The 27,096-nt window shown below is 49.2% G+C and overlaps 1 protein-coding gene across 1 annotated transcript in view; it reads right to left on the bottom strand.

Moving 5' to 3' along the window:
- LOC8033786 (E3 ubiquitin-protein ligase TRIM37) overlaps window positions 1–27,096 on the bottom strand; it is a 38,362-nt gene extending 11,266 nt beyond the window's left edge. Inside the window, exons 1-14 of the mRNA XM_029970353.4 lie at window positions 26,935–27,096; window positions 26,603–26,630; window positions 24,229–24,330; window positions 20,727–21,050; window positions 16,203–16,449; window positions 15,164–15,498; window positions 14,133–14,209; window positions 13,526–13,703; window positions 11,654–11,761; window positions 11,063–11,123; window positions 8,015–8,218; window positions 7,506–7,603; window positions 2,422–2,522; window positions 1,530–1,816 (exon numbers count right to left, since the gene is read on the bottom strand). Of these exons, the coding sequence (XP_029826213.3) occupies window positions 1,530–1,816; window positions 2,422–2,522; window positions 7,506–7,603; window positions 8,015–8,218; window positions 11,063–11,123; window positions 11,654–11,761; window positions 13,526–13,703; window positions 14,133–14,209; window positions 15,164–15,498; window positions 16,203–16,449; window positions 20,727–21,050; window positions 24,229–24,330; window positions 26,603–26,623 (2,143 nt within the window). The 5' untranslated portion in view covers window positions 26,624–26,630; window positions 26,935–27,096. The remainder of the gene's footprint in view (window positions 1–1,529; window positions 1,817–2,421; window positions 2,523–7,505; window positions 7,604–8,014; window positions 8,219–11,062; window positions 11,124–11,653; window positions 11,762–13,525; window positions 13,704–14,132; window positions 14,210–15,163; window positions 15,499–16,202; window positions 16,450–20,726; window positions 21,051–24,228; window positions 24,331–26,602; window positions 26,631–26,934) is intronic.

Raw genomic sequence — 27,096 nt, 5'->3', positions numbered from 1 at the left:
TTCATTGTTTTATAGAAAAAAATGCTCACAAAAGAATATTTTACTATAGCGAAGTCCGTTGATTGCATACGCGCTAGAAACATCGCCGATCTGCATATAGCGCGAACGTTTGTTCTGTGAAAGAATGTCACCACTATGTTCTCCTAGTTAGTACAAAAAAAAAAAAGAAAGAAAATTCTACAAGAAAATGGAAAAACCGACTAGGCGCAACGAGCGAGCGAGCGGACCAAAGAAGCGACCAAGAGCAATGCTGGGAAAGCGGGAAAGCCGGCGGTCGCGTTGGCAAATACTTTGGCGTCGGGCCAAGTCGGGCGCCTTGTCAATTGCAAGCTCTTGCGCAACTTTCTCGTTTGGTGCGTACATACGTGCGTCCGTGCACGGCGGGCTATCAATGCACGGTTGGCACGCTCTGCAAACATCTGTGTAGGGCGTTCCAGCAAAGCTTTATTTACGCGTTGGCTTTGCCTAAAATATTGCACAACCGCGGTCGCGACGAGCGGGAAGAAGGAGTGGGTTCGCGGTGACCTTACTTCCGCGGAGACAGACTTTAACCTAACACTCCGCGGCTACATTAACAAACTCTTATTTTGTTATCTCCATCGTTTTCTTTTCGCACGGATACACGACCACTTTGGGGTCGCTCAGGGAGGTAAACAAAAAAAAGTTTCTTTCCCTCCTTTGTTTTACTTTGTCATGGACGTCCTCGAACTGTAAGGTCCGCGGCCGCGTCATTCGGGTAGGATGAGTGTCCACAGATCGCAGAGTCCGCGCTGGGGTATTTGAAGGGGTGGGCGATGACTCGGTGTTTTTTCGGAAATCGATATTGGCCCAAAAAATGGGGTGGGCGATGGCTCGGGGATGGGCTATGACTCGGGATATTACGGTAAATAAATTGTAGAGCCCTTCCACTTCATGTGAAGATGGAGGACCAGTAAAGCTGTTATCTTTACAACATCTAGGACGATGCCTAGAGGACGACGCCTAGGACGATCTCTCGGAAGACTTTTAGGACGACCTCGACGACGACTTCTAGGACAACCTCGAGGATGACGCCTAGAGGACGACCTCAAGAACAACACCTAGGATGACTTCGAGAGCAACCTCTAGGACGACCTCGAGGACGACTTCTAGGACGATGTCGAGGAAAAATCTCACTTTTAAGACGATCTCGAGGTTGATGCCTAGAGATGATGACAAGGGATCAGGACCTCACTATCTAATAATGCCAAGGAAGGCTGACTCATGCTGGTTGCCCCCTCTTATTGTTTTTATTTATTCATAATTGCCACGACCAATAGGGAATTTTCTGTCGACATGTGAGGATGCATTATTTCCCAGACCCTTACACATAAAAACTTCACTGTAAAAAAAAATAAATTTCTTTTTGCAGACACTTTGCATTGTATTAAAGTCATGACTGTGAAAGCTTTCTGAGGAAGCTTTCACGGTCATGAGGAAGCTTCCTCTATCTCACGAAAGCCCCAGTGTTACCGTGGTTGCGCAAATGCAGAGGCGAGTCGACAGCTCACCTTTCCCGCCACCTTTGCGACCCCAGGAGCCCCTGCACTGGTGAGGCGCATTGGCGGCAGCAGCCGCGGCGGCCACGGCGCCCCTGCGGTCCTGCAGCTCGAGCAGGCGCAGCAGGACGGACTCGTCGTCCTCCTCGCGGCACGCCGGGGTCGAAGACCCGGTCGCTTCCCGCGAGGGCCCGGCCACGGGAGAGGCGGCGGTGGCTCCGCCGGCCCCCAGGCCCCACCAGTGACAGCAGCCGGTGCCGCCGTGGCCAGGCTGGCGCTCCACGTCCCGGTCGCCCGACCTGGGAGGGTGGCACGGAACAATGTGCATTGGGAAACAAACAATGGCGCCGCGTTTGATGCGATACAATGCTTGGTTTGATACACCCGAATATTTGAGTGACACAATATTTGATGCGATGCAATATTTGATGTAATACAATCTTTCATGCAATACAATGCTTGCCACAATGCAATGTTTGATGTGGTGCTACATTTGATACAATGCAATGTAACATAATGCAATTTAATGTGGAAATGTCGTAACAATGTGGTTCGCAAACTGGGTTCCCAGTGCTAGCCCCAGGTTCAGCTGGACCCTCCAATTATCCTCAAATGACTTTTGATAAAGTGACTGCATCAGAAGCTAGAGGACTCGGTTAGCTAAAGCCATGCACTGGTACGTGACTATGAATTGTGTTACAGAACGTGTAATAGTATCTACAAAGTTTTTAAACTCCTGAACTGCTTCACTGCAAGACTGTCGAAAGGGGAAGGGGTTTTCCTCGACAGGCTCGAGAATCCCAGTCGTTTATGATAAATTTACATTCATGTAAATGAGGCATTACAAACAGGGTAGCTTAGAGTTTTTCTACTTCTTTCGTCAAACACAACCAGAGCAACGCACATGGTTTCCTCATCGATGTCGTTCTCGTCCAGCGTCGAGCCGGAGGCAGACGTCCCCTGCAACCTGGTGACACGGTCGTCCAGTTCTCCCTCACTGGCACCCTGCAACAGACACCGCATTGCAGCTGAATCCTCCTTCCTCCCGGAAGCCTCCATTATCTCGCCTTAGACTCCAAACCCCGAAAGCTCCCCTGGAGGAACACAGTCTAAAGAGAGAAACGTTCACTAACGATAGAATGACGATATTTAATAGGGTGTGCCTAATCGCAGACGTCCCTCACTCGCAGCAAAGCTGCCATCTGCCTCGGATGTCAAAAAGGCTTTTGTAGCGTTGGCCCCAAGGTTTCGACCATCGGTCAAGCCGAGCAATAAAGCTTTTCCTTCTACTAACGCTGGCTGTCCCACGAAGCTAAATGGCCCAAACCATACGTGCCGAGTCAGTGGGGTTGACTATTCTCCATTTCAGAGCTTCAAAGTTGGTTTGCATGCACATAGTTCTGTTCACTTAACCTTTTGTCCTAGTGAGCATTCAATACCTCCTCCCTCCGGTGAATCGGGTCCATTGTCACTTTTGCCGATCCAGAAGGGGTCCTTGAAGCATCTGTGGTTGAGGATCGCTGCTCTAGCTCATGCAGTGTCCCTAAAGGCCTGTCCAAACAGGACACTTTAAAACCTGTGAAGCGACACAACTCCGGCATATAAAGTGAAAGTTGGTGTCCGCCCATCCGTCTTCTGTTTGGACATGAACCATGCGAACATCACGGATTTCCTCTTTGCCGCCTCCTCTGCTTTTCTGCGACGTCGGTGCTTGTCAGACTTGACATCACACGTTACCTGCCAATGGTGTGCCTATCCACCTCCTCTGTTGCGGCATGCGGCCGGTGTCGCCACAGGAGAAAGGACGAAGAGGTCCTGCACTTTGGGTTCGACTCGCGCGAAGAGGCTTCGCCCCCTTGCCCTCGTATGTTCCCATTTCAGGAGGCTCAGACTTGAAAAGCAGCGGGGGCCTTGATGATAACCAACAGGGTGTGCGAGTGGCTGTACAAACCCACGTGATGAGCATGCTCCAGCCCTTTCTTCTCAAGGACAGAAGCGTTGGGAAGCTTTTCCCCCGGCAAAAAAAGACAGATGAAAGCAGACCGGTGTATGCCAAATGGCGGAGTTGTGTCGCTTCATGCCATCTGAAGTGTCCTGTTTGAACAGGCCTTTAGTTTATGGTAACTTAAGGGAGGAAGTGGGAAATGAATATGAACTTTCTTATTTCTAGAAATATCTGAACAAAATTTACAGGGTGTGTTTATAGCACAGACATAAGAGTAACTGCAAAGGTTCATGGAGCTGAGCATATTATTTCCCAAGTTACAAATATTTATCAAAATCGTCCAAATGTATTCCTCATCCCCAGGCCTGGAGAATTTGAAAAAGGTAGTAGCGGCGTAAAATCTGTTATGATGACCCCTGGATAGGTTCCCCAGGGCATAACGGAGCCCTTTTTTTAGACTTCTTTGTTGAAAAATTTTAACGCAACTTTGAATTTTATGTAGTCAATGAAACCCACATTCATCAAATTTAATTTTTTTATTATAAATTTTTAGCAGTTTTCTAAAAAAAAGGGCTCTGTTATGCCCTCACAAAGTTATTTAGGAACAGAATAAAAAAGACAGCACAAAGATCCATTCATCAGTTCCTGAAATATCGCTGGGACGAGCGTAAAAAAATTCATTCTGAGAAGAAAAAAAAAATTGGGTTGTGTGTATGTTTATACAGCCTAGAACTTGGTCTGCCTCACAGGGGCGACGAGTCTCTCAGCTGTAGATGAGAAATTTAGCCAGTGCAGTACAACCGCTAGCCTGGGGTCTTTAACGTGCACCACGCAGTAGTGATACACGACCGCACGCCGGTACGATGCTCATCCAGATCGAAACGGGCAGGGGTGGGGATTGAACTCAGGATCCCTGGGTTCTGCAGCGCGAGCTTTCGCTCCACGTGCTCCGAGCTGGTGTGCGCTAGCCCACTCGGCCACCGATCCCCCTCCATTCTGAGAAAACAGCACTTGAAAGTTGCACACAGATTTTCAGCTTTAGAATGACCCTGCAGAATAGTCAGAAGTGTTCTGGCGCACTTTCTTCTTGTTCCGCCTTTCCAACTTCTCTTGATGTCGTTTGCTGGCTTTGTGCAGACGTAGGGCATCTTTCTCGGCAGCTCGTTGGAGGGCTAGATGGGCCGGTTGGAGTCCCACTGCAACCAATATTTCTGCAGTTGCCTTGTAGCAGCCGGCGTTGAACCTCAACACCGCTTCATGCAGTGCAGTTTTGACAGCGATCAGCGATGCATGCTGTTCCTTAGGCATCAAAGACCACAGGACAAAGTGGAGAGACTCAGATGCATTCCGAGTCTTTGCTCCCAAGCAGCGTTGAAGCAGAGAAACCTGCGACAGGCGTTGGTAGACGGGCAGCATAGCTGCAGCGACGTAGGCTGGGAGTTAGTGCTTGTGCTGAGGCTCTGGCTCACCTTTTGCCTCGGCAACTCTATGACGGCACCATGATTGAGCTCCCTCCGGGCAGAGTTCATGGTGAGGCTCCTGGTCAGTCGACGTGACATGATGGTAGGTGGCCATAACAGCACGCTGCATCGCTGCCACGTCCTTGGAGTTGTTTCGGAGGGCCCAGCCATAGAAGTCGGTAAGCTTGTCGATGAGGGCCTTCGTGAACCTGCCCTTACCACTCAACGGCTTGTCGCTCTTGTGGACGAGGTTGCGCAGTGCCGTTCCCGTCCTCTTCTGAACGTGGTTCAAACACTCTTCCTTCACGATGGGGACTAGCCCGTAGACGTTCTCTTCTGTAAGGGCAGAGAAGGTCCTGCTGTCCCCGTCGGAGACAAGTGCTGTATACCGCAGGTCGTGCTTAGAGATAGAGCGCTTGAAGAGGGCCGCCTCGACCTCCATCCTGCCAGATTTGGCGTCCGTGTTTTTCTGGCAGACATGATGCATGTGCCAGCTGTCATACCCTTGGTCTCCAGGCTTGGGTCCTGTTTGGCACCCAAGGCACAGGTTGGATGAAACCACGGTGTTCAAGATGAGGCCTGAGTGGTATTCTATGACTGACCCGACTCCGATGTGAGATGTGTGCCCTCTCTTGTGCCATGTGCCGTCATACACCACGGTGATATCCTTGCAGAACCCCGGGTCCATTTTCTTACAGGCTGTCTTCACCGCGACAGCTGACTCGGCATAAAACTTTTCCATGCACACGGCCTCTGGCCTTCTGAAGGTCTCCTTCAGGTGCTCCTGGAACGTTTTGTGGTGGAGACCTCTGTGGGAGACGTTCATAGCTACCCAAAAGTCATTGAGAGCTGTCTGCCCCTTTCCTATCTGCTTGATCGCCATGACGGAGCGGACGTTGACTTCGAAGGCCCTCGAGTCTTGTTGGCGTGGCGAAGTCCAGGAACTTGCAATAATGCCGCAATGGGGGCATACGACCTCGAGTTTTGCTGCCAGTCCGAGTTTGGTGCCTTCTTGGACAGTCAGTCCAGTCCCCGGGCAATGCTTGCACACTGTGCAGCTGAGCAGGTTGCTCAAAACACCGATCTGAACAAGGCAGAACTTCTCACCTTGGCTTGTAGCAGAGGCAGGCGTGGGAGCATGGCTTCAAACTTCCTCCGGGTTGCTGGCATAGCTCCAAGTTCGGCTTGAACGGTATCACAATGTCTAGCTTCTGCTTCGATCTCCTCACGTGTCAGGAAATGCGTTCGCAAATGGGCGCTGGAAGACGGGCGCTGGGACCCTCGATCTCGGGAGGAACCACAGCGGTCGGCATGCTCGGTACTCCAGGCGTGAGTGGGGCGATGCGTTCTTCCTCGACGACAGCTGATGGCACAGAAAATCCATCACTAGAAGTGTTGACGCAATCATCATTGACGGCATGCCACGCAGAAACTTCCAACTTCGCCATCCGCAGTAACTTCATGGACCACTTCCGCGCGCGAAACGCGCGCACCGTCTAGTACTTCAAACCCTGCATCATGTGCGACCATGAAACAGACGGGCAAGCTACACGAAACTACTCAAAGAAAGTTCGGAAAACGATCGTAAAGATGGCGAAAAACGAAGCGGAGCTGACAAAGGAAGAGCGCGCGCAAGCAGACCACTACCGAGAACAGACGACGCGAGCGGCAACATCAGGAGAAACGGAGGAGGAGGCGCTCCGCGCGCGGAGAAATCGTGTCCCAGCCAATAGCAATCGCGCGCTCCCTCTGCACTCTCCTCGAGCACACGCTCTGTCCAATCACGTTCTTGCGATTGCGACATGGAAGAACGGCGACCACGTGGACCACGCCGTAACCACGCGGCCGACGCCATTTCGGGAGCAGGCAAAAAAAAGAGAAAGAATTCACGTTCAAAACAAGACTAAAATGGCAGCCGGCGGCCAAACGCGTCGAGAATGGCGAGCACGCGAAGTTGGGGTCCATTTTGACGTTTGACCGGCACTTGGATGCTACCCAGGCCTCGTAAATATTTGTTTTTAAATATTTCCCCGTTGTATTTGGTGCTGATAATTACAGAGAAGGTAGTTTATGAGATATACAACCGAAAAATAAAGTTTTCTAAAAATCTACTTGTTCGCGATTTTTCGGTTTTCAAAGCCCGCGTCCCCCCTTAATTCTGTAAGATGAGACTCATATATGCGAGATAAGGAGCATGTTATCAAAGGCAAAGTCAAGTGAAATTTCAATGTTTTAAGTGCCAAACCAACGAAGGGCATCTGGCGTACCTCAGCAGAGGACTGAGGGTTCATTTCGACCACCCGGAGTTTGTTTTGACACACAACGAAAAACTCGATTACGCGGCGCTTTTTCTGCGATAAGCCTCTGTCAGATTGCGGGTGCCTCGGCCGGGATTCGAACCTGCCACCTGGGGATCCTTAAGCCGGCGCTTTGCCGTCGTCGTCACGGGAAGGGGTCACGCCAGATAGAAATTTATATAGAAGACGTCTCGTACCGAACAAATGAAATCGCAACATTTGAAGGCATTCCCCACTCACGAGTACATCTTGTCACGCTCGCATCGAATGGCGAACTCATCCTCACCTCGCTGTCCGTGCCAGAGGAGTCGGCATCGCACGAGTCCCCCAGGGCTCGAGAGGGCCACCGGTGACTAGCGGACGATTTGGGACGGCGCGCCGCATCTGTGAGATGGCACGTCGTAAAGCGCATTGGTGTTTGTGAGGGCAACGCTTAGGACATCGGCCCTAGTTACTACGACCTTGACCTCGAGGTAGTCCACGCCTTTCACCTACTGCCAAAACGTCCCGCACACAGAATGCACTAGCGATATATAGGCAAAACAGGCCACAATGCAAACACACAAGTAGTATTGACCCATAATAGCATCCCTCTAAATTTATTGGAATGTTAGAGCACCAAACTTAGTTGACTGTTAGCCCACTAAATTTAGCCGAATGTTACACACCCAAACATAGCGGAATGTTAGACCGCTAAATTTAGCCGATGACAATGCAGTATGGCAAAAATGACACGAATTTCCACTTTGCTTTCATCAAAATGCATTCTGCGTCGAGAATGTGGCCAGAACAGACCTTTCTGGGGCCCAGAGCGGAGCAGTTCTGCAGCCAGGCTGTCCACGGAGGCAGCCAGGGTGGACGACGCAGTGCCTCGCTCGCACGGCACTTCGTGGAGCAGGCCCCGGTGCTGCGGACTCGCCGGCAGAAGGTCCGACTGCGGGGACTCAGGCTCCACCGCGCGGCTCGGGCCACCACCGTCGCCCACGATGCCGGGCTGTTCTGCTCGAGACGCGACAAAGCCACCGTCTGCCCCATGCTGCCGAGACACATCGTCACTAGTGGACCCGCACAGCACCACGTACTGCGAGTCTACGTCACCGCGAGTGAGTTCCGCAGCAGCCGACAGCAAGCACGACGCTGTACTCCGTCTCACCACAACTTGGCAAACGGCGAAGGCTACGGTCCTGGTGAGCTAGTCGGCATGTTGGAGGGAGACTCTCGACTAGACTTTATCTCACTAGTTGCACGCATCGCAAGGGAGAGGAAAGGCGCATTCGTACAAATTTTCGGCGAGAGGCACACGAAAGAGGGTCCGGATAAGAGGGGAGTCCCTCCTTCTCCTCTTCTCCATCTGCTTGGGTTATGCTCTCGCCTCTGTACCTTCGGTAAGGGCTGCCACGTTCTTCACCTACGTCACTCTGACGGGCTCCAAGGGGCCGTAGCGTTCGCGCTTTGCCGAGCTACGCTGAAGCGAAGTGGAACAGGCGGTGACACCAGGGCACAGGCGTCTACCGCTTTGCAGCACACTGTCGTCGAGCTCCGGCGTGTTTGCCACTTGGGGCAGGTAATGATAACTTGGTAACTTGGGGCAGGTAATGATAACAGGTAACTTGGGGCAGGCACGGATAATGACAATACAATCGCGTCTCCTTAACAGTTTTTAGTTTTTTTAAAAATTTCTGACCCTCAGCTGCTCGAAAATAAAATTTGTTGCTTTCAAAATCAAATTTATAGCCACAAACAAAATGGGAGCAGAATTGGGGAAAAAAAGTTGGTGCTGCCATCTGTTGGTGCAGCTGCAAACTAAGCAATCAGCGAGCTTGGGTCGTTCAAAACAGTCAAGTGTGTGAACCAGGCAACTGGACAAGCAATGCTCATCCCGAACGGTTTGGGGACAGCTCCATGTTGACGAGCTAGACTCGTCGAAAACGGTTAATATGGATGCCTCTTTTCCCCTCCAAAAGTAGTCCAATAGGTGAGTGACTTTGCGCGAATATTCGAATAGTAGTTTCGAATATTATGCTATTCAATATTCGCTTTAAGGTGAATTGCGATATTCATACTTTTCAAAGTACCTTCAAAGCCATTCCCGCGGAGCCCTCGGGCTCCGCGGGAATTGCTTCCCTGCAGTGCACAGGAGCTCAGGGAGAAGCACACTCAACTGGGCTAATCCGCAGTGATTACGCAGAAGTACCATACTTTCCGAGCTGCACACATTGGCAAGTCCGGTCTCAGGGCGCCGCCATCTTGCTCACTGGGGTGCGCTTGGGCGCGGTCACAATCCCAATTGCGACACCTTAGCAAGGCTTTGTAATCGGATAATGATACGTCAAAGTGCACCCCAACCGAGCAAAGTGGCGGCGCCCTGCAGCCGGACTTGCAAACGTGTATAGTCCGGCTGCAAGGCACCACTTACACGTTTACATGTTTGAAAGTCTAAATTTTACCCGATACGGACTATTTACACAAGCGGACTATACAAGGATTTGTTCTTTTTCTAGGTCATTCATTGTGACGAGACATGAAGTATTTCATGAATAACGAAGTATATTAATGTTGATTTATGTATGATACGAGCTTCTTTGTGAGCTAATACAGCAGGCCGTGCTATTTATAATAATTTTTACATTCGGACTAGGCACTAAGTGCAGAATATCTAAGTAAAAACTCTCATTTTTGACCCCAAATTTGTCTTTGCGGACTATAGCCCGGAAAATATGGTATGTTAGGCAGTGTGTGTTGATAACTTGCATTCATCATACATGCTTGTTTTTTAGTTTTGTTTTTTCTTGTCATAGCTAAAATAGAAAAAAGGATATTTGCATATAGCAAGCTGATTTACAAATCCCCTCGATTAGGATAGCTGTGACAACTAAATCATTTACATGCCACAGTTCACACATATGGTTATATTAAAACTAACTGAGCATAGAAATGGACAAGGGGAAGGTCAAAAACAACCTCCCCGAGTTCAGTTAAATTTCCGTTTAAGCGTGGTGCTCGGTAGTGAAAGAAATGGAAAAACTATTCGATACTCTATTCGAAAATATTCGGACAAAACCACTGCTTGCTTTGAATTCGCTTCAAACTCAAAATCCACTATTCACACATGCTTAGAGTCGTCCATAATAACGAAACAAAAATTCACATATTTACACAGTTAGCCCCAAAAAGTTTTGTCTATGCAGAGGGGTATTCATAGTAGCGAGGCCAATATTAACAAGACATGTCTGTGTGCAGACCTTGTCTTCTGGTGGTTGACCCGTCAAGCCAAGGTGGCAACAAATACCCCCGCTTCACAAAATTTAATTCTGCCGGTAGTTTGTTGTGAGCGAACCGATATTTACATATTGTGAGGCAATTATAAAATATGATACACTGCAAAATTCTGCAAATTCCACAGCTACAGCACCTATTTCTAGCAAGCTCCAAAGTTGCGTGAAACGTCAAGTTCAAATGCCTTTACCAAATCTCGAAAAACACAGCGCGAACCCGACACTGATACTTCTGCTCTTATTACTTGTATAGATTAATGGTGCCAAATGCCAAATCATATTATCCCGGTTGTAATAAAAATTGGACTAGCAACTTTAATCACAGCCTTTTAGTCGTAAAGAACAATTGGAAGAATAAGGAATGGCGTGTGTGCCCGCCATGTATCAAGCTCTATGCACCTTGCTGAGCTAAACCCAATGAGCACCCAAAACATACTTACACTGCAATGCCTTACATCTGCATATTTGTAAAGCATAGATAGTGGTGCTTGTGCAAATTAAGCTTTGCCCCTAGACTTTGGCATAGATAATGCAGTTGAACTAAGAGTGCTGGTTTGCAAATACCCACCTGCGGTATTCTCAGGGCTGTAGGCACCTGCTTCATTTTTGGCCATCTCAGCAGCAAGCCTCTGCAACAGTCCCAAAGCAATATATAGGGTAAAATACTGGAGCCCACCCTTTTCACTGAAAACTGGGTTAATCTAGACACGGGCGCTTGACCGGTAAATTGGGCACTTAGAGTATAATTTGCGGACTTCCCAAGTTTGGGAGAGGCTAATAGTGGGCGCTTGAGCGAACCCTTTCGCGGTATTTTATGGTAGTGCCACTGCTAAAACAGCAGAGCAACCCATTTATCTGATCCACAGTGCTGCAAAGTACAGCAGCTGTTGTAAATGCCATGACAAACTGAAAAAACTCAATGTATCAGTGGAAGAAATAGAGAAATGCTCTCCTCTGCTGGCTTTGCTTTACTGCTTAGCACCTTGAAAACTCAGATGCACAACTGTCATCACACGGTCATTCTGACACAGACATAAGATGATCCTTTACCTAAAACATGACTCCTTGACAGAAACACCAATAGTTTAAAATAGGCTACCCGATGAATCCTATATGTACCTAACTAAGCCTGACGGATGGGCATACAAACGGCCGTCACCTCTTTGAGCTGCTGCACCTGCTGCTGTAGCTGCACCTGCTGCGCCTGCAGCTGGGCCAGGTACCACTGCTGGTCGCGGCACTTGTGAAAGAATGTCGGGGGGCGCACCTGCAACCAGGCACGGCCGGTGCGTACATTTGAAAGACGGAGGGGAGTAGAAACCACTGGAATGTGGAAACGTGGCATATGAAAGGAGCCATGTTTCTACTGTTGCAGCAACATAGGCACTACTCCATCCCAACGCTATGTTGCAGCACAAAATCGCCGCCATATAACAATCTACTACCCTTGACCATTCACTAACGTAACATATATCGAAGCAGGCCCGACCCTCATGGAGGCCAAACGGGTTAAAAAATGGGGAGTAAGCTAAAAAGTACTCAAACTCATTAAAGTGCAGGAATCAAATAGCCTACTCCCAAAAGGTTGAGGGCCAATGCAGGGGAGGGCGGGCAGCGAAGGGGGGGGGGGGGGGGGGGGGGGGTAATTACAATTTTTAATTTTGAGTAAAAAAAAAACATAAGCAGAGGTGTTTCACATCACAAAACAACCGACCCTCTCAGTGACAGCCGGAGACTTTCTTGAAAAGGGACCTCATGCTCTCGGCTCTTTGTAAACTCTGTGTTTTGCCAGCGACATATTTAGCTTTGATTTCTTTCTACATCTACTTTGGTCTAACACAAGATGTGGTAAAATTTAAAACGCCAACGTTCTGCCATTTTTTAATAGAGCAAGAACAAGCAAACCGTTGTTCCCCTGTTGCACAATTCAATCGCCTTAACAGGCATGGCAAAACAATATTTCTTCATACGACAGTTTTTGCCTTCCTGATGATTTTTATAGCAGCATCGTAAGAAAATACTACTTATATTTTAAAGGTATTTTCTGACGGCTAGAAGACGCCCTAATAGCTTTATCTTTGGCAGTTGCTCCTTCTAAGCGAGAGTTTGTGCAGCCCAGGTGTGTCCTTCACCAGAAAGATCACCATGGCAGCCTATAGTCGGTGAGAGGCTAAGAGTGAAGTGAAAGCTTCTCCCACCCCTTTCCACCTTAGCAGAGCAAAGCGCTCTGCTAAGAGTCGAGATTAACTTATTTAGACGAAGAAATACTCCGTCCAAAATCAAATAGAATAGTGCAAAATCTGTTAACATGTAATATCAGCAGAGCTTCTTTTCGAACAGAAATTAATCGACGATATGCATGAAACTTATTTATGGCGGATGTAGCGCTCGAAGCATGGGAACGGGAGCTCGCACCCACGGGATGCGTGCGGGCCACATCCCAAAGAGTTGCGGGCCGCATGTCTGAGACCCCCTGGCCTAGATTAAGCCACGAGTACCATATATTTCAAAGACAGAAGTACGACTCAATTTAATCTAAGTTGTCAAAGCTTCGATTGCCTAACCCAGTGGCTATCAAATGGGGGTCCGCAGACCCTTTGGAGTCCACAAAGGTTTTCTTGGGATGAAACCGAGCAATAAAACCTTTATCAATGCTGCCCGCCTCACAAGGCTAAATAGATCAAGCAATGTGTTCCTAGTGAGTAGGGTTCATTATTACCAGTTTCAGAGCGTCAAAGTTGGTTTCCAGGCATTTAGTTTTCTTCACTTATTTCTTCGTCATTGCACCCCCCCCCCCCCCCCCCCCGATGGACAGGGTCCCCCTCACTTCTGCCAACCTAGAAAGGATCCCCGAAACATCTATGGTAGAGAACCATCGGCCTAACCCATCGCTTGAATCCCCTGAAAACAGGTATGACTACTCTGGGGGGTGAGCTATATCCTTGAGCGTTTCTTCGAGAAGAAAAAATTGGGCATAAAACGGCAGATTTCCGAGAATATTAGGGCGACTCGAAGCGGGCGGCCGACTCACCTCGAAGCGCAGCAGCAGGGTGTCTCCGCTGAGGTATCCCTCCGAGGCGAGGAGGTCGAGGCGGAAGAAGCGGTTGTAGCCCCAGCACTCGCCCACCTCGAAGTCCGAGGCAAACTCCCGCACAATGTTCTTGCTCGGGTCCCCGCCCTGGTGGCTCATCTCCACGCGATACTCATACCTGCACGCACAAGAGAAGTCAGCTGAGGCACAAGGTGCAACGACCACCCTTCCTAAGTTCAAAGCATTAATGGGGCCGGCTTTCCGGGTTTTCGTGTCCATGTAGCCTCGCTGGTTTGTGCCCCGTTGACGGCGTTCGCAACGGTCTACGTCTGACCGCATGTTACTGGAACAGCGACGAATCCTCGGAAAGTAAACTCTCGGGTTATTGCGTCTTACGCAACACTGCGGTATCCGGAGACATTTAGACATTGTGCAACGTGAGGTCACGTGACCACATGTCTTCCCGACGATCACGGGACATCACTTACGCCGCATCGTCCCTAATACCGCAACAGCGTGTCAGGTGGCATTGGTAATGTGAGCCCCAAATTCCAAAAACAAAAAGGACCAATGAATTTCACGGGAAGGCCAAAGAAAACACACTCACTTGGACGTCTCAGGAAGCCCGGCCGACAGCTCCAAAAATACCGAGAGGTAGTTTCCCCTCACCACGCCATTACCGTCCTGTCAACCAATGGGAAGGAGGAAGTCAAATCGAGCCATTTCGCCTAGTCAGCCAAAGTTTGAAACACAAAAGAAATAATGAAATGACTTATGCAGTCTGAAATCCTCAACGCGAAAAGAGATGCACCATAAGAGACAGATTAGCTCACAACGAAGAAAGGTATTTCGGCGATAGGTTAGTCTGCCGTTCGGATCATTTTGCACAAGCTCGATGCTAGAAGGAGCAATTTAAGCTGATGCAGGATGGACGCTAACCCGGGGTCTTTAACGAGCATTCCGCAGGAGTGACGCAGGTACGATGCTCATTCGTACCGACAGGGACAGGGATTAATCGTAATGTAAACCCCATAATACAGACAAACAAAATAACAGACACGATGAGAAAGAACCTGCATACTTTTGCATCCCACAGGAGCCCAGAATCACTAGGCTGTGGAATGCGAGCCTTTGCTCCGCACGCTTGAAGCTGCACAATGCTAACCTGCTTAGCCATTAATAGACCCTTTTCAAAAGTGGCCCTCCATCTAGTAACTGCGGCGCAAATCAACAGAGCCCACCACCGTTTCGGCACATGCACTCCAAGTATGCATTGGACACGAGAGCTGCGCGAGCGTTTGGCGTGAACCGACTCGGCTCGTATCCAAAAGGAGTAGTTTGTCAACCTTTTGCGAGGACTCGAACGCCACTGCACATTTCGTTCCCAAGAAATGGCAGTCACCAATGTTCCTTGACGAGGTTCTGAAAGGGGTCTATTCCAAGGAGAAAAATACGAAAGCACAACAAATCGTAAGCGCCAAGACCGGTGGTTCCGAGAGAAGGAATGCAGACGAGAGCAACGTCAAAGCAGAAAAACAAAGCAAACGCTAGGGTAGACGGTTCAACCGCTTCTCAACTCTCCTCCGGCTCTGCACCGCCAGAGAAGGCGAGGTGGGAAAAAAGTGGCCCGCCACTCACGGGGTAGACCTTGAGGCGCCAGGTGAGCCCCGACACGACGAGGGGGCGGCTGTAGACGGGGTCCGCACGTTGCTGCAGCAGCGAAAACCCCCGCAGCAGGAAGACCGAGGCCTCGTAGGGGGGCACCATCTCCGAGGGGAACTCCTGGGCGCCCCCTGGCAGCAGCAGGGGCGGCGAGCAGGGGGGCTGCCGCTGCAGCAGCTCCCCCAGCCGGCCCACGATGTCCGGAGAGCGGGCGATCAGCTCGCTGCGGGAGCACGACGTCAGCTGCGTCTCTGCCGCCTGCAGCAGCTGCTCCAGCTGCTCCGTCTCCTGCGTCAGCGCATTCTTCTGCGCTGCAAAGCGGGGAGGGAGAGCGCCTTGGACTGCAATTGACTTTCCGCCACTGGCCAAATGCTCGCTATGGCGTCTTTGGGCAAATCAATGCCGCTTTAATCAACAGAAATAAAAGTACTGCCAGACGACTGAGTCCGACAGCGTCGTCAGGTTAAGATTGCAACGAGTCCAAGCCTCTATGATGGTTTTACATGTACCACTGGAATTTCTGTTTGCAACATGCGACAAGTAGTTAGAGGACCATAATTTGCGACATTACGGCAAATCCAATCCCAGTCGTGACATCACAGAGAGGAACCATAAGAGGGCGGCATCGAAACATCTCGGTGCTAGAGGGCCTAGATTCCCAAGAAGGAGCAACTCAAACCATAGAGTGCATTCGCAATTTGCTAATGGCGGACGTGCGGATGCCTCTTGCGCAAAGTGGGTGCATGTGCGCACGCGTGCATTGTCAAAGTCCTTGCTGCTTAAGCTTCCACAGACCATCAAGCTGCAGAGAGATTCGCAGCAGAACAGGTGTATGCCATGTCCACTGCAGCCGCTGCCAGGATCGCAGCCGGCATGACACTTGTATGGCGTCATTAAATCGAGGTACCTCTTTCTCGTAGACGTTAAACGCCATTTGGAGACGCGGTCCAGACACCATACCCAAACCGAAAGGAAGAGGTCGTTGCCAGCGGTCGACAGCAGAGGCCACACGTACCGACAAGGGAGAGAAGGCGCCCCTTGAGCTGGGCATCCAGCCGGGCGATCATGTGCTCCACGGCGTTGCGAATTTCGTGCACCCGGAGGTCCTTGGCCTGGCGCACGGCCTCCACGCTGCGCTCCACCTGGGCCACCAGGCCGAGCAGGTGGTGCAGGCGGCGGCGCATGGCCCCCACCTGCTCCCGCACCTGGGCCACCTGCTGCGTGTGCACCTCCTCCAGGGGCTTGAACACGTGCCCGCAGTGCTGCAGGCCAGAGCCAAGCGGGAGGTTTCAACAAAGGGCACTTACCAATCAAAATTACATTTTAAAATTTCCACTCTTCCAGGTCTTCCCCGACCGTTTTACGAGAATTTTTTGACCGACCCCTAAGGGGACATGACGCGTCGGAAGCTCACTTTTTATGTGGAAAGCACGGGTATATCTGATGGCCAATGGGGCACTGGCTAAGCGCTGAATCCTATTGCCTTCTAGGAGTATTCTTCTATATATCTTGGCAAATAAATTACCCTTTTTAAATAAACCGCCCGGCAAACGTATTAGGGCTAGCGCAATGAGAGAAGCTTGTCTCGGTGCACACGTTTCGAGAGGGTGGGATTCAGGTTCCACCGAGACTCCAGTTTTCGAGCAGAAATTTGCGTCGACACGCCAGCCGAGCCACGTGCAATGTGCGTCATGCCACACACGTGTCATTTGTAGTTGCTCGGAGGAAGGAAAGCTCGATTTCCCTGACCGACTGACTTGGGTGGAATTTCCCCAACTTTTCCGGATTCACCGAAGTCCCCGACAATTCTCTGCTTTCCAGGTCGCTACACACCGGAAAAGTAGGGCCAACCGACACCTACCCCGTACTGCGTTTCACCTCATGGTGAGCCATGGAGAAAGCTACAGTCTGTTGCAGGTTTAGGATGGCGGGAGGAGCCCCTCCCAAGAAGCTTGCCACGATTGGCATTTTCTTCCTCTTCAGCTCTTGCTCTACTAAAGTGGAAAGGGTGGAGAGATTCGTAAACTTGTCCCGCTATTCTTAACCCGCAACGGACTATAGACCGTTTTTTTCGTGGCGGCCGCCACTTTCGATTTTGACGTAGCCGAGTTGGGGAAAAATAATGAACAACTGTATTTGCCAACTAACACTCGAATTATTGACTTTAGTTTTTGTCGCCCAAACCAACTACATCATATATTAGCGAGGCAACCGCCGCATGAAAACGTCGTACAAAAGCCGCCCGAGCTAATCCAATGCCGTGAGAGTCTTACGATGCGTAGTCACGTGATACGATCATGGCGTTGGATTGGCAGGGATGGCTCGTAGCAACCGCCACAGTTCATTGTGAGGCAGAACGACGGAGTATAGATAACGAGGACTCGATAATCAATTATTTATGTTACCTACTGGAGTTTGGTGCGCGGCACGGATCGAAAGCGAGTGCTGCACCGGCGTTCGACTGGAACTCCCATTTGGTCGGTGAAGCGCCTATTCCACGCGAGACCCAGCCAAGTGCCAACGGATGACTCGTGTCTAATTCATGGTGCATGCTGGGCACCGGGAGGTGATGGGAGAAATCCAGCACCAGACTTATCCACAAGGTGTCCCCCCCCCCAAAAAAAAGTGCATTGTTGAATGCCTATTTTTCGCCCAAATGTTGCACCAGCTGTTTCGGAACTAACCGTTATCTCGTTCAATAGTTATAAGTAATTTTCTGAAATTTTTAATGGGAAAATGGAGCCCGTTTTGCCCGTATTCGGTGACTGGCACCATGTGGAGTAAAATCTACGAAATAAAATGAAATTCGGCTCCACGTAATGAATTCAAGAGCTCTGCGGCCGCCATTTTCCCGTTGAAAATATCTGAAAATCATTTCTAACTTTTCAATGAGAAAACAATTACTTCCGAAACTTTGGCACCAGGCTCGGTCCACTAGCACCACATTTGGGCGGAGAATGGACGTTCGGCAATGCATAGTTTATTTATGTGGTGGAAAAAAAAGAAAGTTTAACATTTTTTTTATCTTTCGTTTCGGGGAAGGGGAGGGGGAGGGGGGTGGCAAACTTTGTACAGTCAACTTTCGTTAGTTCGACCTCGGTTAATTTGACGTTTCGTTTAATTCGATCGTGTTCAAAAGTCCCGGCGAGCGCCCATACATTTCTATGGGAGGAAAAGTTTAATAGTTTGAACTCGGGAAGACTCCGCATCAGATAATTCGTCCAGAGCGAATGCGCGCGGGCTCTCATTGCACGGCACCACGGCAGAAAAACCACCAACATATGGCGTAACACGGGCCCTTTGCTGCAAAGCCAAGCCGAACGTGCGCAAGTATGTGCCTACTCCTCTACGCCATTGAGATGGACCGCAGCGAATGGTACGAGCCAGTGCAACCAATCTGGCGTGGAATAGCGCGAAGAACATAACACGTGGAGGGCGCGCACGAGCCGACACGCACTCTTGAAGCGTTTTTTCTGTAGCATCGTGTGCGCTCCTTGCGCACGCACCGGGAAGCATAAGTTCTCTTTTCCCTTTTTTTTTTTTTTGGTGTTATATATATATATACATATATATATTTATTTATTTATTTTTTTTTTTTTTTTGTCGATGGTTTGGTTGTTTGGCGCCAAAGTTGGTTCAAATTTCTCAGCGAGCGCTCTCAAAGCGCCTTCTGCAGCATCGTGTGCGGTCCATCTGCGCGTCGAAAAAACGCAAATCCTCTTTTACTTTTTTTTTTTGTCGCCAAGCCGACTTTGGCACGGCGCCAAAGTCGGCTCATAAAACTTGCTTTTTTCGTTGTGCGCTATTTTTTGGGGACTAACGTCTTTTGGACACGCGTTTTAAAGGAGCGATGCAACAATTTTTGTACTTTGCGCAAATACCGCTTAAAACGGATCCCTAACGTTAATGACATATGAAACATGCGCTCGTTTTTCACCCCATGCAACAGAAGTCCCAGAAAAAAATCAAAGAAAAACGAGCAGCGTTCACCCCCTCAACTCGCAGCCAGAACAAGCGGCCACGTGATCTGGAGCCGATTATATGCCGCCAGTGTTGATCATAGCCATGCGCTGGGGTTGCCAAAGCGCAGGACACGCGCTGAGTTCCAGACATTGTTATGGCTCGGCTGTTGTCGTCGTTGCAGCGATTGGACACGGGTCACTACCCGAATGCTTCTCGAGCTAGCAATTATCACGAGCCCAAGTCGAGTGCCCAGGCAATGCTCGGGTCCAATCTATGAACCGCATTCAAATATCGTCACTTGGGTGTACTGCGATCCCCGAGTTACGTCATCCAATTTTGCAAAGGAGAGGTTGAATGAAAATGATCGCTTTTGTCCTTGAAATTACACTACAACAAAGGAGTTTTTGGCCAGTGCCGTTGCGTGTGAGTATCCTTGAGTCCCAGGTGTGCCAGTAAGCTCGTGTCAAGTGAAAAACATTCCAATTGAATATCGTTGCACCGCTCCTTTAAGCGCAGACGGCAGCAAACCATCCGTGAACACTTTGGACAATAAGAGGAAGTTTAATTTTAACCGTCTTTCTGTTCTTTTTTTAATTCAATCATTCGGATAATTCAACCATATTTCAAGGTCCTGCCGAGGTCGAATTAATGGAGGTTTACTGTATATGCTCTGTTCCATGCAGACGCACTCTGGCAGGCACTCTGGCCTTGTTATCTCGGAGTAGTTGGCTCAATACAGAACAGGAAACATCCGAAGAAAGTGAGGCGTTCAAGAAGAGTGGGCGTCAGAAAATGTCAACTGGAGAAGCTCAGTCCGTTCAGTCAAAGTGCTTTACAAGGGGAGCCCAGCAAATGAAAAGACAGAGGAAATGCTTCGTAACGGCATCCAGGACTCCTCCCTGAAAACAAATGTAAGATACAATGATAGTAAAGCACGGGCTTCAGCTAAACATTTCTTTTTGAAACAAAGGCATCGGGACATCAACGGAATACAGGCAGATAAAGCTGAGGAGCAAAATCAAACCAATTCTCGAAGCTGCTTACACTTCATGCCGCTTCAACTTTTCTTTTGTGGGGGACGTGCAAATATTGATTTGAATCAAATAGCACAGTGTTGTTACAAGATTCAAGACTGTAAAGGGAGGCGACACTCTGCACCTTGCACCGTGGAGGCTACAAACGACGAGGCACCATTCAATTCAAACCACTCTTCGCACATGGCTACTTCTTTTTCTTATGGCAGCAGACAGTATCGACCAAGACGACGCATACAGTCGTTCCTAGTGCATTTATGGGACGCTACAACATTTAAAGGACGTCCATCGAACCATGTTTGCTTCTAGGGAGATACTGTTCAATATTTAAAGCCAAGCAGTTCAGGCTCTAGAAGAAGAGGAGGTCAGCTGGGGCGAGCGCGAGCTACAGCAAACTTCAGTCTGAGGAAACAATTTTCATTGAAGCCGATCGTCCTGTATTTTGTTCAACGACCTCGACGTCACCACGAAAGCCATCGAACCGTAGGTGCACCTGGCTCGCAACAGAGACGACGCTCACTGCGCAAGACGTGGCCACTCACCGTTCCTCCCCAAAGGGCGCATTGATGGCAGATGCAAAGGCGGCAGTTCCAGCAGAAGACGCTCAGCTTCTCCGCCTTGTGGTGCGGACAGCGCTCCTGGTCGTGGTCGGGGGAGGACGGCTTGCTGCCGGGGCCGCCGCCCCCCACGGAGGCCTCTGCAGCGGAGGAGGGGCTGCCCGCGGTCGAAGTGGAGGCGGCCGAGGACAGCTGCAGGGTGTCCAGCTGCTGGGTGACCTCCTCCACCCAGCGGCAGTTGACCAGCTCGTGCAGGTGCAACGAGGCCCGGCAGTGCGGGCACTGAGACCGCTGCTCCGTGAGCCAGCGCTGAAACCGAAGACACTGACGTTTATTGCATGCCCAAAAACACCATAAAGGTCTTAACAATGGTGCAACGCGGAAGTTGCTTCCAAAAAATAAAAATAAATCCTACATGCAAAGACATGAAACACATAAGTATAGCGTGTCATAGAGCCTATGTCATAACGAATCATATTACACACATCTCCGATATTTAAAGGGAAAATAAGGCGTGGGAAAGAAATCGTGCCTAACGAGGCTGTTGCCAAAAAACTGAAATATGTGCATTGGTGACGGGCGGGTAAAGCGGAATGGCCTCCGGCGTTGAGATGCGGCGACCGTCTACTAGTCTTCAGTAGTGATGGGCCGAACTTGTGCCGAATCAAAAGTTTGGCGCCGAATCTCCAGATTCGGCATAGCCGAACTTCTGCCGAACCTTTCTAAAGAAAGATTCCGCAAAAATACATTGCTACCAAACTTAACGTTGATATTGAGATTTTTCTGGCGAAAAAAGGTTTTATGTCTTTTTTTTCTTAACTTAAATGCAACATGTAACGCATATTGACAAAGTTATTACTAAATAAGGTGATATTCTACAAGGTAAGTGTATCGGTGTCGTTTTTGTGTGTTTACAGGCAGTTTTAGTGACTGCTTGCAGAGGTGGCTTGACAATGAAGTTGGGTAGAAGCGAGAATTTCAGTTTTGAGGCATCATCAGCGCAAGCCTGCATGTGTGTGTGTACATTGTTAAAATGAAGGCAATAACACTACGTCCTTGCTTTCTCTGGGAGTCACAGTTTCGTGTGCGAAAACGATGCAACGATTGCTAAGCTTTCACCAGAAGAGATAACAATATTATCGTATTTGATATTATTGCAAATATGCATGTTTTTCTGCTTGAGTTACTTGGCGTCAGCTTTGCATGAAAATCTGCAGCCCATGCTTGCAACGTCCCGTTTTTTTACCTTTAAAATGCGGGTTTCTGGTGTTAGAACATACACGGACGTTTAAAAGATGGGGAGAGTTAGGAATGTCGGATGAGAAACGTCGAGCATTTCAGTTCCGTCTAGTTTTACGCACATACATGAAAATCGCGAAATTTTGAAAAAGCAATATTATTTTGTTTTGGTACACACAGCTTCCAAGCCGAAAACAGAATTGCTATAATTGCGAGGAGTGCTTTAATGTAATTGTCGGCCAATGTTTCAACTACCTTGTTTCATCAATGGAAAGGCCACATGAAAATCACGTTATCCAGAATGTAAAGCATCATTTGTCACTTGCGTAGTGGACTGCGTGAATTACTGGTCGATCTTGTATTCTTGAGGCAAAAAAATATTGAAGACAACCACACTCGCTCACAAACGCACAGTTACCGTGTTGCCTACTCCACACATCGCCGTAACTGCCGGTTGTACTACACTGCACGATAGTAACCGCACGACTGCACGGCGTCCATTTGCAATACATGACCCCGTTGCATTCTTGCCCGTGCGCAGGCATTTGTCGAATTTTTGCCGAATCTTTGGCAAACTTTCCTTCAAAAGTTTGGCATTTGCCGAACTTTGCTGAATCGTAGTTTCGGCAGATTCGGTCCATGACTACAGTCCGTTGCAACCTAAGAACGAAGGGCGAGGGTAAGACAGGCCGGGGAGGAGGAAGCAGACGGAACGCTAAAGAGAGAAGGAGGTTCCCCTCTCTCTTCTCCAGCGTCCCGTCTGCTTCTTCCTCCTCCCCGGCCCGTCTTACCCTCGCCCTTCGTTCTTAGGTTGCAACGGACTAGTCTTAGGCATCCACCAGGAAACGGCGCTTGGTCTACATCAACGATAGACCGAGCGCCTCTCTGGAAGGAAAAGATTTTGTTATCCCTTTCAATCTGTAGAGCGGAAAGTGCACACAGAAAAAGCACCACCGTCACACTAAGTGTAACCTTTGGTTGTTGAGATTGGTAAATCTCAACAACAGTAGCGACAGGGGATTCTTTACCGTGCTCTCCCAATTCCAAATTTAGAAGTATACTGTTTAAAGACTTAACCCTACTTTATCCAAGCCTTGACTAAGTGATGTAAGCCACCACCTGAATAAAAGGGTTTATCTCCATCATCCATCCAACGAATAAAACAAAAATAATTTTGAGGGGTATCTGCCTTCGACTTATTTATTTATATATTTACAGATTAAAATGGAGTCACTCGCAACAGGGTCCATGGATGGAATCTTGTTTGTGTGTTTCACGCAGCACAGATTGCCCAGACTTCTCGTCCCCCTTTCTTTGGCATCGCTGGCAACCCCTATGTCTTTACAGCCATGCATCTGAGCTTAATCCAGTACATGTATGTTTGTGTAAGCAGCATATATGTATTTTTACAAATGGATCACTGTTAAAGGGACATCGACGAGCCCTTTATGCCTTCTGAGAATATCACTGAAACGTGGTATATCAGGGCCCTTCAAATTCCACACGAGTTCCCAACAAGTAGGGTGGCTGCAAGACACTTCCACATGCGAAAGACAGCCTCCATGTTTCGGCCATGTCACTGCACCTTGCTCCAGCTGCCACTAGCGGTGCATACCTGCCAAGTGTCCCGTATCACCCAGGAGATTACCGAATTCCAACCATTTCGTATGGTTGTACGATTGACAGGGAAATCTCCCGGAAAATGCAAATTACTCTCCCACTCCCCGCACTAGCTTTTGCTTTCGCAACAGACGACTGCAATGATAGCAAGGCCCAGCTGCACCTCGCTAGCACAAGAAGTACAATATAAATGCAATGAAGCGGTCTTCATGTAAAACTATTGTCAATATTTATTTTTAAAAAAAAATTTCCCGCCTCCCCCTTTTTCTTGCACGCCTTAGAAAACCTTCAAGATTTGGCTTCACCAAATTTGGCAGGTATGAAAGTGCAAAAAGCCCAATAAAACATTTCACTGCCTCCTATGCATTGGCACATAGCCCCATGAGACACCATAAATCTATGTCGGCAGTAGTTGAACAGGAACCTCTTCAAACAAAGGAGCTGACATTTTGCCGTGAGACTTGGCAACTTCAGGGCCTGAAGAAGCCACTAGCAAAACGTCAGCTGCCATTTCAAGGCTTTCCGAAGGCCCCTTTTTGAGCTGTTTCAACAGGCCTGCACAACCTCTGTGGTCTGCATTTGAGTAGCAGACGGCATTTCATTTAGAGCAAGAGGGGCATGTCCTCACCCGTATGCAGGCGTAGCAGCAGAGCTTGGAGCAGTGAGGACAGAGGTGGGCGTCCCGAAGACGCTCCATGCAGATGAAGCAGCGGAACACCTCCGCCAGACTCTGGACGTCAAGAAAAACCCCCCAGTCACTCTCACTCTGCTCCAAAGCACGGCTTGGTTTGAGCAGAACAAAAGCCGCCATGGTCGCCGACAGGGGGAGAAAGGCAGGGCCTCCAGCATGCACTTGTCGCCTGTCATTGTGCTTTTTCTGAGCATGCACACTCAAAGCAGAGGCATCAGAACTGTTCAGGAGATGGGGGGGGAGGGCAACGGTGGGTGGTGGTACAGTGGGGGGGGGGGGGTATATTTTTCACTTCCTTTCCAGTATTGCTTACATAAATTTTTCAAATATCCAGAAGGTGATTGCCCCTACCCCCCATTTCGACACCGTGCCGAAGCGTTATTGAAGGCAAGAAGCTCGTGGCTTCAATACACAGCACCATATGTGCTGGTGGATTACAATAATGACAATGTTTATCTTGACTCGGCAGATGTGTGTGTGAGAGCTGTAAGGCACTCGGTCCTAAGCTTAGGACCGTGTGCCTTATAACTTCTCAAAATCTGTTACGACATGAGACACACTGGGCGCGTTCAGTAGCGGCCCCGGAGTCAATTAGTCACTGACTCCTTCCACTGGATGGACAAAGGTCACTTCCGGTGCCTGTAACTCCGGGGCTTTCGGAGCCAAGCTCCGAAGCACCGAGTCTGGAGACGGTGCACGTAGAGTCAAAGGAGCTAAAGATGACGTCATTTCCTGACTGGTGACAATTTCCAACGCTAAAAGAGAAAAAAAAAAAAAATAAATAAAAGGCGGGATAAGTTGCGTTGGGTCAGTCGCGGGTGTGCAGTTTGCTCGCTTTTGTTAATGAAAAGTGCTCAAGGTAAGACGAATAATGCGTTCAAATTTCTTTTCCAGGTAAGGCTCTTTTCGGAAAATGCATTGGACTGTATTTTGTTTGATTAGAATATGGTAATAAACGTAAACGTTCACTTGACGTCGTGTCTTGGTCGCCGTTGCACGGAAACTCTGTCGACGATAGTCCTGTCCGCGCTCAACAGAGCAAGGCAGGGTATGAATGCGACTTTGGAAGCCGGTTGGACACTCATGCAGAGCACGATCCCGATTAATGTTTTGTTTGCGTAGCTAAACCGGGGTGCACGTTGGCTGAGGCTCGCTTCGGCCGAGAAAACCTTGATTGCCGAGCGCGGTCGAACTTCCCGTGTGTATACGAATACATTTTATAGGAAGTTCGTTATGAAGGGCAGAACAAACGTATGGCCGTATAAAAGTGTTGCAACCAGCGGCGTGGACTCGCCGAGCGTGGACTCGCCGAGCTCTATATTTTGCGTGTGCTGACAACGTTTTTGTCGGTTTTTATAACAGTAGCTGCCTTTGCACCGCCAAGCGAAGGGCTCGATTGCGTTGCATCGCTTCGAACAGTAGCGCTGACGTGTACAGTCACCCACTTTTTCTTCAACGAACTTGTCAAGACTTCTTCAATACCGGCATCAAATAAAAGCGATCGTGCTCGCCATCGTCTGCTTCCAGTTTATTCGGAGGCCATCTGGGACAGGGGAGGAAGCGGAAATTGCGTAGAAGAAGGTTTGGAGCCGCGGGTTTCCTTGCCGTTCAGTAGGCGCTCCGATGACTCCGACTCTAGCGACTCCGTTCAAAGCTGAGGGAGCCGCTACTGAACGCGCCCACTGGCACCATCTATGAGGTGACCCTGGAACTGCATTTCACTAGAGCAAAGGTTTGGCAGTATGTGCGAGGTCAATGTGAACATGAGCAATGGTCGTTTATAACATTGACAAAAGCTTTCCAAGCCAAAAATGAATGGCGCGAAAAAAAGGAGGGAATATACGGGACCACCACGTGTTTCGTCGTAAGAGATTTTATGAGGTTTCAAGGTTCACTGTCCTAAAAAGTCGCAAGTGTGTGAACGGGAATTTAAAGGAATTATCCCGGGGTTTAAGTTGGCTGCAGAGTCTGTTATAGCGACAAATTATGTTGCCATAAACGAACCCATCTCGCCCGACAAATTAAGAGAAAGTAGTACGCAAAGGAACACGGTGAGTGGGCATGCCTCACTCGAATGGCTCAAATTTAGTTCTCTTGGCCGGCCGAGTCGAAAGTGCGGGCACGGAACGTCGGCGCAACCTTTCCAATAAATGTGCGAGCGAATGATTCCAACGAGTCCGCGAAATGAGCAATACAAAACACGTCGAAATTCAATATCATGCTTTCTTATCACAGACATCTCTTTCCTGGTCACGGCAGCTGCGGTTATCCGCGGGCAATGCCTCGGATCTGACAGAATCAAAACACTCACCTCCACTCCATGGTCTTCCATCGGCGGCCTGTTGAGAAGAAAAAGAGACGAGAACCTGAAGCGAGCGCACGGGAAGGGGGTATGAACCCTGAACTCAGAAGAGGCCCAGAACACCGACATTTTATGAGTAGTGCCCGCTTCCGAAACGACGGTTGCCGAGTCTACCGCGTGCGCATACCGCGAAGGTAAAAGAGTGTGCTAAAGGTTGCATCAAAGCAAGGTTCAGACTTCAAAACAGTTAGAAAACATTCGAATGGTTCTTTGCCTGCGGCAAGCTAAGACGTTGTGAAAGGTAGAAACTAGACCGTCACGGTCGAAGTTGATCGAGTTATCTTTTGCTTCACACGACGACTGGCAAACAGTGTTGAAGGTTACATTTCATGTGACCAGTTGGTGGTGTGCTAACCTTCGCAGCTGCACTGGCTGCACGGCTGCAGTAGCTGCAGATACACAGCGAGCAAGATGACAACAGCCGCAACAGAAGACGGCCAACG

Source organism: Ixodes scapularis, unplaced genomic scaffold (assembly GCF_016920785.2).
Source record: "Ixodes scapularis isolate PalLabHiFi unplaced genomic scaffold, ASM1692078v2 PGA_scaffold1__304_contigs__length_218370807, whole genome shotgun sequence".
Taxonomy (NCBI): Eukaryota; Metazoa; Arthropoda; class Arachnida; order Ixodida; family Ixodidae; genus Ixodes; species Ixodes scapularis.
The sequence above is the reverse complement of the archived record's forward strand: the minus strand, read 5'-3'. Positions and strand labels throughout refer to the sequence as shown.